Here is a 12554-nt window from a genome sequence, read left to right on the forward strand (position 1 = left end):
GGGACTAAATTGGTGAAAAAAGTTAAAGAGGGACTAAAACGGCTTTTATACGAAACTTCAGGGACTGTATTTATGCTTTACTCCCTTTTGTTTTCTACTTCGTATATATTTCTTGGTCTACTCCTCCTTTGACAATTGGAACAACGATAAACTGAGAGTTGAGGGTCAGCAGTCAGCAGTCAGCAAAGATCAGCAGCATTCAACCCGCTCCTCTACTCCGTATTACAAATTCAGGTTTCCTAACTCACAAACTTGGAACTCCCCATTTCATTGATTTCAATTTTTAATCATATTCATTCAATTTTTTGATTTCTGGGTTTATATCTCCTTAATTCTTTGAATGTTTTTTCACTCTTATTTTTCTTCTTTAATACATTGGTTGTAATTACAGATAAAAAAAAGTAAGAGCTGCTCAATTTGAGGTTCTATATATTATTGAAAGATTGAATTGAGGTAAAGATTAAACCCTTTATTTTTTTCTGTATTTCTTTTGTATAGATATATTGGAGTTTGTAATTCTATTGTTCATTTTCAGTGAAAAGTTTGATTCCTTTATGCTTAATTTAATGTAAATGGGTGTGGGTTTGTTGGGAAATTTGGTCAAAATGCGATTTGTGATTGGTTTTTGAAGAGATTTATGATTAGAACTCCACCATAAAGAAGGAAACGGATGCAGTGGTTCGGGTTTCGAATGTGAAGATTTTATTCAGATGGTTCTGTGTTGATTTCTGAAGTTTTATTGCAATGAGGAAAAAAAATACTTAAATTCTGATGTATTTCAGTTTTTAGGTCTTTAGAATGTCATTTATTGTGTTCTTGGATGTTGGAAGCAATTGATGAATGTCATTCTTTCAAAATTAGGAAATTTGGTCATTAAGGAATTATAATCTCGTTGTCAGCTATGTTTTCTTGTAGTTGATGTATTTTTATAAAAGTGTCATTAATATCAAGCAGCACAAGTTAGGTATGTAATCAATCAATCAATCAAAGCATTAATCCCATAACTGGGGTCGGCTTCCTGAACCAAAAGTGATTATTTCGTGTAGTCATCGACAAAAATCTTCCTCCTCCATCCCTTACGATTAATAGAAATGAGTGACATCTGAGTGACACTTTGTAATCCGAAACTATATGGATATTTTTTTTTTTTTTTTGATGTGAAAGAGTTATAGATTGGTGTTTTTGGAATGTATCACTTGGATATGTTTGGTTGTATATGGAGCCTCCTATCTTTAAGCTTCTTGGTTCTGTTTTGGACAATTCTTATAAATTTTGTCTTCCTTGTAAACAATTCATTTAACATTATTCATACATTTGGCGTATGCAAGGGCCCTAGTAATACGTAGATGCTAAGTTTTTGGAAAAAAGAGACAGAATTTTCAATGAGTGATTAAAACGGAATGAATTGGTAATGATGCATTCCATCCGGATGAATCATTTAGAACTTGGAAAGGTGCCGGTTAGTTCGTGTCAAATCACAGATGGATTATCCCTTCTTTTTAATACACATATATACCTGCATCTGATACTAGATTAGTGTATGACCCTAGCTATTTCAGATTTCAAAATTCAAATGCAATACACTGACAAATATTTGGGTGTCTTAATATATATATATATATATATGTTTCTGATAGTAATGTATCTTTAAGGAAATATCTCAATAAATGGATTTTTATTTTGATCTTTCAGTAGGAACTTAATTGTTTCTTCTCCGGATTTTAGTTTCCTCTATTAGTGGGAATTAGGGGTGGCTGGGTTGGGGTGGGAGGATGAGGCACAAAGAAACAGATTCTTTGTAAGTGACAGATTGTAAATCTCTATGGGCTGCTATAACTATCCCAGTAGACACTCAAAACTGCTTAGAAAAATCAATTTCATCATGTAGGCTGTTTTGGGGACTGATGATATGATTCCTTGTAGCTTATTCACTTCTGTTTTCTGGTCTTTTATGTATAAAAAATGTTGATTGGGCCTTTCTTACTGTGGGTTGTGTGTACGGCAATAGATTGTGACCAGACAGAAATTATGCAGCATGTCCCTGGCCACCAAAAATAATCTACTCTCTAGCGTTTGGATGTTGCTTGCTTGAGAATTGGGGGAAGTCCAGTGTGATGTCTACTGATAATAGTACAACAAATTCAAGCAGGTATTCATTTTAGACCTGCCTAACCTGTTAGTATTTTTACATCCATGTTATACAGTAGCTTTTGCTCAGTATTTTTTCTCGGTTTTTTTTCCACTTTCATTTTATCACTTTCCTTTCTTTGCTCCATTTTTTTTGCGGATGATTTCTTATGACAATTCATTTTAGCTAATACCATATCATTTTAGGACTAAGGCTTCTTGTTGTTGTTTTGGTCTTTGCTCCTCTTGTATAAATACTCTTTTGTTTCCTAGGCATGACATTGGAAATTCTACTTCAAGGGATTTGAAAGGAGATGGAAGTCTTAAAACTTCCGAGGAACAAAAGGTTTGGTTGCATGTAACTTTACTTATGCATGCAATTCTTTCCATCTATGTTTGTCTAATATTATAGAATCCACTTCTTAAAATCAATGAGCAGGAACTTTTTGGGCAAGCCAGGACACAAGAACATGAGATCTTTTTTCTTAGGGAAAAAATTACTCAAGCCTATATTAAGGTAGTGCTAAGAATATGGGTACTCGATAATTTGTTGTTTTCTGGTGCTTCTCTTTTATATGGGAGTGAGCTTGTGTCTCCTTTAAATGACAGGAGATGCAGATGCTCAATGAGAAATATGCTTTGGAGAGAAAGTTTTCAGATCTGCGTATGGTCTGTGATCTAGAAAACTCTTATTCCCTGTCATTTTCTTGTATTTTTGATATTGCTTTGCTTTGGATGATGGTGATTGCTCATCCAATACCTGATATGATAGGCCATGGATGAGAAGCAAAAAGAATCGATAACTGCAGCCTTAAATGAATTGGCTCTCAGAAAAGCTGACCTTGATGAGAATGTAAGACTAACCAATGATTTGAAGGTAAAGAGTCTTTTCCCTCCTAGTTTATCAACTCTACTTACCCTACTGATTCATCCACCACCCTCTAAAAGAAAGATATTCATGAAGTAGCCCCATAGTATAATTAAGTGATAATACTTGTACTAGACAATTGTGAGGGATAAGATAGGCTAAATCAACTCTAGAAACAAGTGCTTTGTCCTCTTTGCCAAATGTAAAAAAATTTCCTCTTTTAGGATGCAGAAGAGCAGAGATATTATTTCATGACATCTTTGCTTGGATTATTGGCTGAATTTGGCACACGGCCGAGCGTCACAAATGCTTCTTCTATTTGCATGAATCTCAAGGTATGGATATTGGATAGTTGTAAAAAGGGCAATATTGTCTATTATCTATTGATGCTGGTGTAAGAGTTTTGCTTTATTATTTGTTTTATATACTGTGGTGATAACTCGGTCTTGAAATCTTCAGTCCAACTAAGCCGGCAATATTAGCGGTGATTGGAGCTTAAAGTTACTGCCAGATTTTAAACTCGAAGAGATAGGAAACTATGGAAGGAAATTTAAATGATGATGTTTATGTCTTGAATTGAAATATTATTTGTAGTTTTCATTTCAGTTCAATGCTTCACTTACTCAAAACTAATGCCTTTTCACCAGATTCCCCCTACCTCTGAAAAGTTGCAAGGTTGTGAAAAGAATTGGTAGTTTCTTGTCATGTATCAAAGGGCCTTCCTCCTAGAAAAAATAAATTCCTCCGGTTTTGGTAAAAGACATATTTCTCTAACTGTGACTATCCTACAGCCAAGATCCTCTACGTAATGAGATTCTTGTTTCTGATCATCTGAAATGAGCTCAGATTCTGTCTGATTGATTACCTGATGAGAGATTAGTTGCTAATATCTGAATTTGTATTCACTTTGGTTTGTTTTAAATTTGTATAAGTCCGAGGCTCTGATTGTGTTTTTGACCGTCCTTGACACTGTTCTTTTTCTGTGTCTTTTGTTTGGGAAATGAAATTGCAGCACTTGTATGATCAACTGCACCAGAAACTACAGGTAAGCCTTTCATTGGGCATCACAGATGCTTCTTTTATTTTGTGTTCTCTGTTTTGCTTTCCCTATATACATATATATATATATATATATATATATATATATATATATATATATATATATATATATATATATATATATTTTGCAAGAATCCAAAATTACGTGCAAGATCTGGTGTCTTGTTTAAATATAATTATGTAGACATGGCTGCATTTTCATGTGTGTTTCTGTAGAGGTGCTTTTTATGGAAAAAAATTTCAATATGGTTTGAGGATATAATATACTTAGTAATTGGCAAACAAAGCTGATACCATGTAGGTAGAGCAAAGGCACCATGAATGGGGTCTGTATTTAATCTTTGTAGGTCCCTGATCCACTTTCTTTGTATGTTGCGTGTATCCAGCTCAATCCCCTTCGATTCTTAGTATAATTATTAATTGGCCACTGCAATAAGTAGAACTTGGGCATTGGCTGGCTTACAGTTGCAATTGCGCTCATCTCATTCAGTAAGAATAACAAAATCACAGCTGATATTTCTTACCTGATAGCTTAAGTTAGTTGGAGAGAGTCCTCACATTTCCAGAGCCTAATACCTTACTAACATTAATGGTCTTATAATTAGACTGGTTCTCAAGCTCTAGACTCCAGAGCTTTTTCTTCAGCTGATAGGTTTTTTTTGAAATATTGTTTGTATGTGTGGATGCTTCTTTCCCAAAATTAGGAAGAACTGAAGGAGGGAGAGCCCAGTTCGTCCTGCTTTCATTATGGAAAGTCACGTCTCACTTCTTTATGGAAATGAATAATGGACAATCAGTTAAGAATATCCAGCTGTAGTAAAAGACTAAAAGGTGAAAATATTACTGCGTATTAATATTGGAATCTGGAGCTGAATAAGAATAAGATGTTGCCTTTTCCTCTTCTTTTCATATCATGTTAACTCCCAGCCAAGATTTTTTTTTCCGACTTAATTCTTCATACTCCAAGAGCATGCCCAATTTTATTTATTTTTTATTTTTTCTATTTTATTATATTTCCTGCTAATATACTGTTCGGCAAACTATCAGGGGAGATTATCAGAATTCAGTTTCCGTCAATTATGTTCACAATATTAGCTTTTTGGACTATTTATAACAGGGACTAAAGTTTCAAACAAATTTCTCTTATTGTTGTAGGAAAAAGCAAGGGAGTTGAGGAATCTCACTCAGGACCCATACTATGAGATCGGTTCTCAACCTAGCAATGTACATGTTGAGTCTCCTTACCAACAAATGGTAATGTTCTAACTCCCAGGTGTGTGCTGCATTGTATGGTGATTTTCTGACTAACTTATAAAGGATGGACTGTTGTGACAAGGCCTTCCCCTTTTGGTATTTAATAGACCTCTTTATGGGAGCAATCGGGTTTGCCTCAGTTGTCTATCTAGATATTAGCAACAATTACTTTTGTAGTATGTGGTCCTTATTTGGAGCCTATTATGCAGCCTCTGTGACTCCTAATCCCGTGAAATAGTGGTTCATGGCCTGGAGGCTGATGCCAATGATTTGATTGACTTATGTCTCTATTAACCTACCTTGTCTAGGGAGGACTTGTGAACATTATTCTAGGTGAGGGAGTTTGCAAAATCCGGCCCATACCATTTAGGTGTAAGATAATGACTAGCTAACAAAATATTAGAATTGTTACCAAAGTGATAAAGGCTTTCCTTTTGGGGCTTGTGGGCTCATTTAGTATTTTTCTCACCACAATGAGTTATGGGATATGTTGCTGACATATGCATTTTGATAGTTTTAAATGTAATTTTCCACTTCAATTTTTCTTATTTGTTCACGTAGAAAGGAGAATCATCTCTATCAAGTCGAGCTGAAGAATATTTACCAGCAACCAATAGGGCGTGGCCTGATGAGCAGACTGGGCACTTGCTAATCTATGGTGAGATGCATTTCCATTCTACAATAGATACATAATTAGAAAGCCCTTACCAAAAACAAATTTGCTCTTTGCTTCTTCCTTAACAAGTGAGTTTTATTTTTTGCGCTTAATGTGTAAAATAGCTTATTGATTATAGCAACTTAGTGGCTACTCATTGTGTCAATAAAACTGTGTATTGGTGCTGAAATATACCTTTTCTGTTTAAATCAAATCAATCAATAAATGTGGACTGGCCGTTAACCCCAATTCCTGGTTATAGCATTTCGATAAAATAATAAAGGCGATGACTGCATAAATAGTCAACCAATATGGATCTTGCCAAGGGTGGTGTCTTGGGAGGTCTGGGTATATATGCAGTGTGACCTTTGACTTCTTTGATTGACCGAATTTCTGATTGTTCAACTTATAGTCTATGCTGAATAACCAATGTGTTGAATCTGTTTTCACTATTGGCTCTTATTAGGTATGGTAAAAGAGGGTGTATCACGTGTTCAATATATTATGTTTAGAAACTAAAGTAGGCTTCAGGGTTTTTTACAAGTTACTGGCTGGCAATCTCTAGTCACTTTATTTGTCTTTCTTGGTTGAAGTAATTTCTTCTTTATTAATCTCTTTTCTCTCTTCCCCATTCTGACTTTTTTTCTTTCTTCCCAAAATCCTTCCATTGTTGGAAAAGCGTTATATTTCTGACTAATCCATTTTTTATATGCATAATTAGTATGTTATAATTTTAGAAACCATTATCCTTTCTGCTTCTTAATATCATGTTTTATCAAAATAATCTTAATATAAAAAACGACATGGTGTTGGAATTATGGGTTACGCACCTTCTCACTTGTGTGCTATAAATTGATGAAGAATGTTCGTGTTTAATTTTCCTAACTTCATGGATTGGATATTTTTAAGGTGAACTATGATTTACGCAATGAGTCTGACTATTTGTAAATTTTCACATTAATTTTCTTTAGATGAGGGTCCTGGAATAGAAGGTTTCCAAATAATTGGTGAAGCTAAATTGGGAGCCAAGCTTCTTGGGTGTGGCTATCCTGTACGAGGCACTTCACTTTGCATGTTTCAGGTAAAATAGAACAAGTTCTTCCTATTACCATGTTGGATCTTATTACTTCTTTCAGTATTGCTCAAGTTTTTACCTTTTCACTCTTTCGAATAACAGTGGGTTCGTCATCTCCAAGATGGGACTAGACACTACATTGAAGGTAAATGGTGTACATCCATACTTCTATGCTATTTGCCTCAAGCTGGACTCATGATTAGATAATCCTGTGCAGGTAGATTATATCAATATGTTCTGTCATGTGACAGTTTAGGCTGCAGTTTGATCAACCTATGTCCATTATTCAGGTGCTACCAATCCAGAGTATGTAGTTACAGCTGATGATGTTGACAAGTGTATTGCTGTTGAGTGCATCCCAATGGATGAGAATGGTCGTCAGGTATCCTCTCAAGTCATCAATTTGATGAGTTTTTTACTGCATATAACTGTTCTTGAAAGTTGAAGCAAAACAAGCCTTAACCGAGTAGGGCAGTGGGTATGATCAGGATGTAAGACAGATTTCATGTGGGTTGCCTCCACATGTTATTCTGATTGTCATCATATGTGTCTGATCAAATGAGAATTAATCATTTGCAAAACTATAAGATTTTTCATATATAGAGGTTTATATCTGCCGTAGTTGCTCCGAGTTGGTGGCATGTAGCTTTCAACTAAAGAAAAGATAAGTAATGCAATGCAAATATTATGGTCTTCCATTTGAAAAATTACTCTTTATATTTTATGCTTCTGCATTCAAGAAGTTAATTTGCATGGCCAATATACCATTGTATGTGTCATCGGTCTTACCTTTCCACCTGATACATTAGAATATCTGACCCAGATGATGTTTTGGACCTTAATATTATTTCAACTTGATGTCTTACACTTGGATGAGAGCACTTTGCTACTCACACTGATCCAGAGTTTTAAGTAGTTCTTAGACCATTTTACACATCATGAATTCGGTTGAATTTGTTACAAGCTGTATTTGTCTTATGAAGTGGCATATGATATGAAGTATTGGAATTTTAAATGACTAATTTGATAAATGACCAGTAGTGCTAGCCTATAATTTTGACATTATGGCACTGATATTATAAAATGACCTGCATTTGGGTCAAAATAGATTGCCAACGCGACTTATAATTTAGACCAGAGGGGCGATATTATTCTACATTATTGTTTTTTCATTGGTATAGATTAACTTTCCTTTATTGGGTGAAACATGAAACCAATATGGTGAAGCCAACTAATTTAGTTAAAGTCTTGGGGGTGGTTGTTACCCAAGAATCCTGTCTACATCAGTGCCCTTTCAGGCTCCCTAAGTCCCTATGCGCCAAAATAAATAAAAGATACCAATGTAATACTTTTTTCTGAAATCACATTCTTGACAAATCGGAAAATCTCTTTTGTTACAATAATCAGGGAGAATTAGTAAGACGCTTTGCCAATGACCAGAATAAGATAACATGTGGTAAGTCTATTTTCACTAAATCTCTTTGTTTATCTAGTTCCTAATAAGCATTGTTGGTCAGTTCTTGAATATTTTTTCCTTCACTAGACCCAGATATGCAAGCAGAGATTGACTCGTATATTACTAAAAGCCAAGCCGATTTCGGTGTATTAGTTCTGGTAAGTTTACTAGTGATAATATTTATATTCTTTGCATGCTTCTGATCAGAGTTGACATCATTCAAACAATCATTGTGAACAGTTAACTACCTTAGCTTCCAAATAAGTAAGTGAAAGAAAAATCCATATTAGAAAATGACTATCTTTCACCTTTATTCTCTTTTCACGACCCAAGAACATTGCCTTTTGTTTTAAAATCTTTGCATAATCCATTATATGAGATATTGGCTCTAGACTAGATTGCCGGCCACCTTAAAGCTTTAAACAAGTGGGAAAGAGGATGAAATGTTAGATATCTTGGTCCCTAGGGATAGTTGACCCGATTTGAGGGTTGATTTCTCAGGCTTTATAATTGCTGATAAAATCATATAATTCTTCCTTGTTTGGATTGAACTATACATAAGTATTGGAAGGGAAGGAAAATACTAATATGAAAGTCCCTGTAAAATTCTTGTTTCACACTTTCCGTTGCATTGGTGAAATTTGGAAGGAAAGAATGATTAAAATTCCTTTTTCTTTTTATTCTTATTTTAAATAAAGGCTTCTGTGCAGAACAACTTATTTTTCCTCTACGTAGAGATTGATCTTTAATATATTCTAGCTGAAAAGTAAATAACTACAGTAGAGAAAAATTTGAAAAATCAGGGTGAAGTTTTATTGGACGACACATGAGGTAATTTATTCAAGTGACCATTTAGGTAAGGGGTGGCTTCTATTTGTGTTGATTTTGAATAGGATCTGAGGTGATCTAGCCATTTTTTTTAGAAATATATTAATCTACCCAATGTATACAATAAAGGAAAAGAAATTACTTCATGCTTGAAATACATTGTCTATGCCTTCTAAATCATATCTGACCAATTCATGTTGTATTATAACATTTTTAAGGCTTATAGACTGTGAAGTGATACATATTTTTGTATTGCTTGTCAAGCAGTTGGATTCATTTAATCACTGGGAACCAGCAACTTTTATTTTACGGCGCTCAGGTTTTCAAGTAAAGATCAATAAAACAGGAGCTCTTCAAATTGCTGATGAATTCTCAGAGAACTTATCGGTATGTTGGATACATGCACTTTTCATAGACCTCCTCCAAAGAAAAGGGAACTCCTGTTGTTTATAAGGCTAGATAGACAGATGAGCTTGCGGTTCACGTCAAATAAAAAGCTGTGTATCTGCAATCCAGTCATTGTATATGACTTATTACCAATTTTTGCATTTAGGTGTTCCAACTTGTGAAATATAGCTGCAACATTTTAATTTTTATTGTTCTCTCTTGAGACCAGCACAAATTTAGGACAGAACATATCTGTAGTCTGGAGGCTCTAGCACTCTGCAGGTTTTTCATTCTTTATTTATTGAGATAGGGATTTAGATTACGCTTATACAATAAATGATTTACAAAAGAAAATATCTCAGCTGTACCTTCCTTTGAGTCTAAGTCTCTAACAACACTCTTTCTTCCTTAAGCTACCCACTCAAGAACAGCCTCCCCAACTTCTTGCTCTTGAGAATGTTTATGCTGTACCTTAAGTCATTTCTTGTGAGGTATGAATACAAATCATTATCAAAAGTCTTTCATGCCATGCTAAAAGTGATTATAACTGGCCGGAATATTGATGTGCATTATTGGGTTCCATGACTTCTTTTACCTTTTCCTTTTCGTGCTCAGTTATGTATTTCTTTAGTAAATCCGTAGCCCTTTCAAGCATTGAGGTAAATGTCACCATGTTTGTTTCCTAAATCCCACTATCCCAGGCATTACTTTTCTGAACTATGCCTCTCAAACTCTCAAGTTTAACCTTCGGCTCCACCTTGATAAAGATCTCTTTGGCCTATTTAGCTGTGTTATGAATTTGTTAGTTTGCCTTCTTCAGTCTTCACATAAAAGCAGCATTTGTCCGAAGTTTCATGTTGCTTACATCTTGAACAAGCAGTATCCATTACATCATGAGCGACTCTCTAAAAGAAATTACAGTACCATAGGAAGACTTATTGGTTCATATTTTCTTCCAGAAATCTTCATGCTCCTTCTAGGACCTTCCCAAAGTCACATCTTTTGCAGCATTAGCCTCCTGGGTTACATCATGAGCTAATTGGAGCCGAAAATCCATACCTTGACTTGTGATGTTACTGTATGCTTTTTTTTTTTTAATAATTTTTTTTAAAACTTACCAGTATCAATTCTGACTTGTCCTTGTTTATAAGTAATGGTTTTTTTGGGCTTGTCTTTGTTCTTGTTTGTAATTCTATGTATAACTTCACTGTTGTTGCTCCTGCAGATCAAGATTCCTGGTGGATTGTCAACACAGTTTGTTCTAACATGTTCGGATGTAACTTCACACCCTTTAAGCACGTACAATGATATTAGGTAATATAACATTCTTGCAGTTTGATTTTCTTAATTGATGTCATAATATCTGAGTATCTATTTGCAATTTGCATGCCGTTAATTTGGTTTTAATGTTTGTTCCTCATAATAAGATTTTGTCTTTAAAGACAGTGGACCAAAATTGCAAAATGAGACAACATGTCAACTGGGTGTGAATCTTATCATACTAGCTATCTCTGATATTCTTAATTGGACGCGTGCTATTTCTACCTATTACTCAAAGTAATGGCAAGTTAGGAATTCCAATTATAAATCATTACTAATAGCTCTAAATATCCTATAATAGTATGCTAGTTATGAGGCTCTTGATTCCAGGGAGAGGAAGTAACTGCTTATTTAAAAATCATGAACTTGTGATTGTAGAGTTCACAAATGAGGTGCACAATGTCCTCTGCTTCTTTCTTTCCTTCCTAAAAATTTTATGTAGTCTGAAACATCACGTGAAGCAGTATGTGTTTGTTTGTCTGCAATTTATAGTTACTGTGAAACAGAAGTTACTTGTGATGTTTTTATTTCTGATGTCATATATAAATTTTTGATTTGCTACAGAATGCGTGACACTCTTGTGTTGACTATAAGAATGTTCCAGAGCAAGGTAATCTTTTTTCTTTCATTTATGAGAATGATGTAGAATTGATGTGTCAATTTGCTGCATTGTCATTTCGGTGTTTTGTTTATGTTTGCTGCTTTGTTATCTTCACATAGTTAGTATGAAAGAAAAGGGAAGAGATTTTTTTTTATTTGAAAGAAAAGGGAAGAGATTTTTTTTTTATGTTTTCGTTATAATATTTTGAGATTTTTACAAAAACATATTTCTTAGTACATGATAATGCATTTTTAATATTTTATATTAGTCAAAATAAACTCAACTATCATGAAACAAGATTTCTCAAACCAACATTTCACTCCCAAGTCCAAAATTCCTGTCGAATGTCCCACCAACCAAATTCCATTTTTACAAATTAACCTTTATAGGCTCCATTTTTTTCACCCAATTTTGTACAAGTATTCCACGTGCATTTCTCTTTCTGTATCCTGTGCACTGAAGATATGTCGGATTTCAGCAGCAAAAACATTACATGTCGGTGTACGAATCATATCTTCTTCGTAAAGAATGTATACAAATTTTCAGTAACACCAAATGCTGAAATTAGTGGGATTTTAACCCTACATATAACAAGTGGGATTTTCAATGGAGGTTTTTCTGCTTGTCATTGTTCTTCTTGTTATTGTCAATGAATTCTTCTATTTACAAGATGGGAAGTCGGTTTCTGTTCGATTACAAGGCTTCATCACTACGTTAAAAGACACCAGTTAGCATCCACGGATGACAATAGTTGTATAACAATCTTTGACAAATATAAATTAAAGCAACATTTTTTTGGTAACTAACCGCTAATGCCTAGGGCTAGCAACATGTTAGGGTCCAATCCAAGTTGATTTTGTGTTTGTTTCGAAAACTTTATGAAAGGTATAAATATGTACTCTTTATGCATTGCTTTCAAGAAAA

General features: G+C 34.4%; 1 protein-coding gene across 2 annotated transcripts; it reads left to right on the forward strand.

Moving 5' to 3' along the window:
- The first annotated feature begins 96 nt into the window (after window positions 1–96).
- Window positions 97–11689, forward strand: LOC110702177. 2 transcript variants are annotated; one of them, XM_021879855.1, is made up of 19 exons: window positions 97–234; window positions 392–453; window positions 2009–2149; window positions 2401–2473; window positions 2567–2644; window positions 2737–2796; window positions 2900–3004; window positions 3220–3330; window positions 4008–4040; window positions 5210–5308; window positions 5870–5966; window positions 6935–7044; window positions 7141–7183; window positions 7329–7420; window positions 8446–8494; window positions 8582–8652; window positions 9590–9709; window positions 10935–11023; window positions 11594–11689. In XM_021879855.1, exons 3-19 carry the CDS (start codon window positions 2115–2117, stop codon window positions 11673–11675), a joined length of 1347 nt encoding a protein of 448 aa, XP_021735547.1. In that variant the 5' UTR covers window positions 97–234; window positions 392–453; window positions 2009–2114; the 3' UTR covers window positions 11676–11689. The 2 variants fall into 2 exon arrangements, with proteins under 2 accessions (XP_021735547.1, XP_021735548.1); XM_021879856.1 differs by having other exon boundaries at window positions 2035–2149.
- The last annotated feature ends 865 nt before the right edge of the window (window positions 11690–12554 follow it).

This window comes from Chenopodium quinoa, unplaced genomic scaffold (assembly GCF_001683475.1).
Source record: "Chenopodium quinoa cultivar QQ74 unplaced genomic scaffold, ASM168347v1, whole genome shotgun sequence".
Lineage (NCBI taxonomy): Eukaryota > Viridiplantae > Streptophyta > Magnoliopsida > Caryophyllales > Amaranthaceae > Chenopodium > Chenopodium quinoa.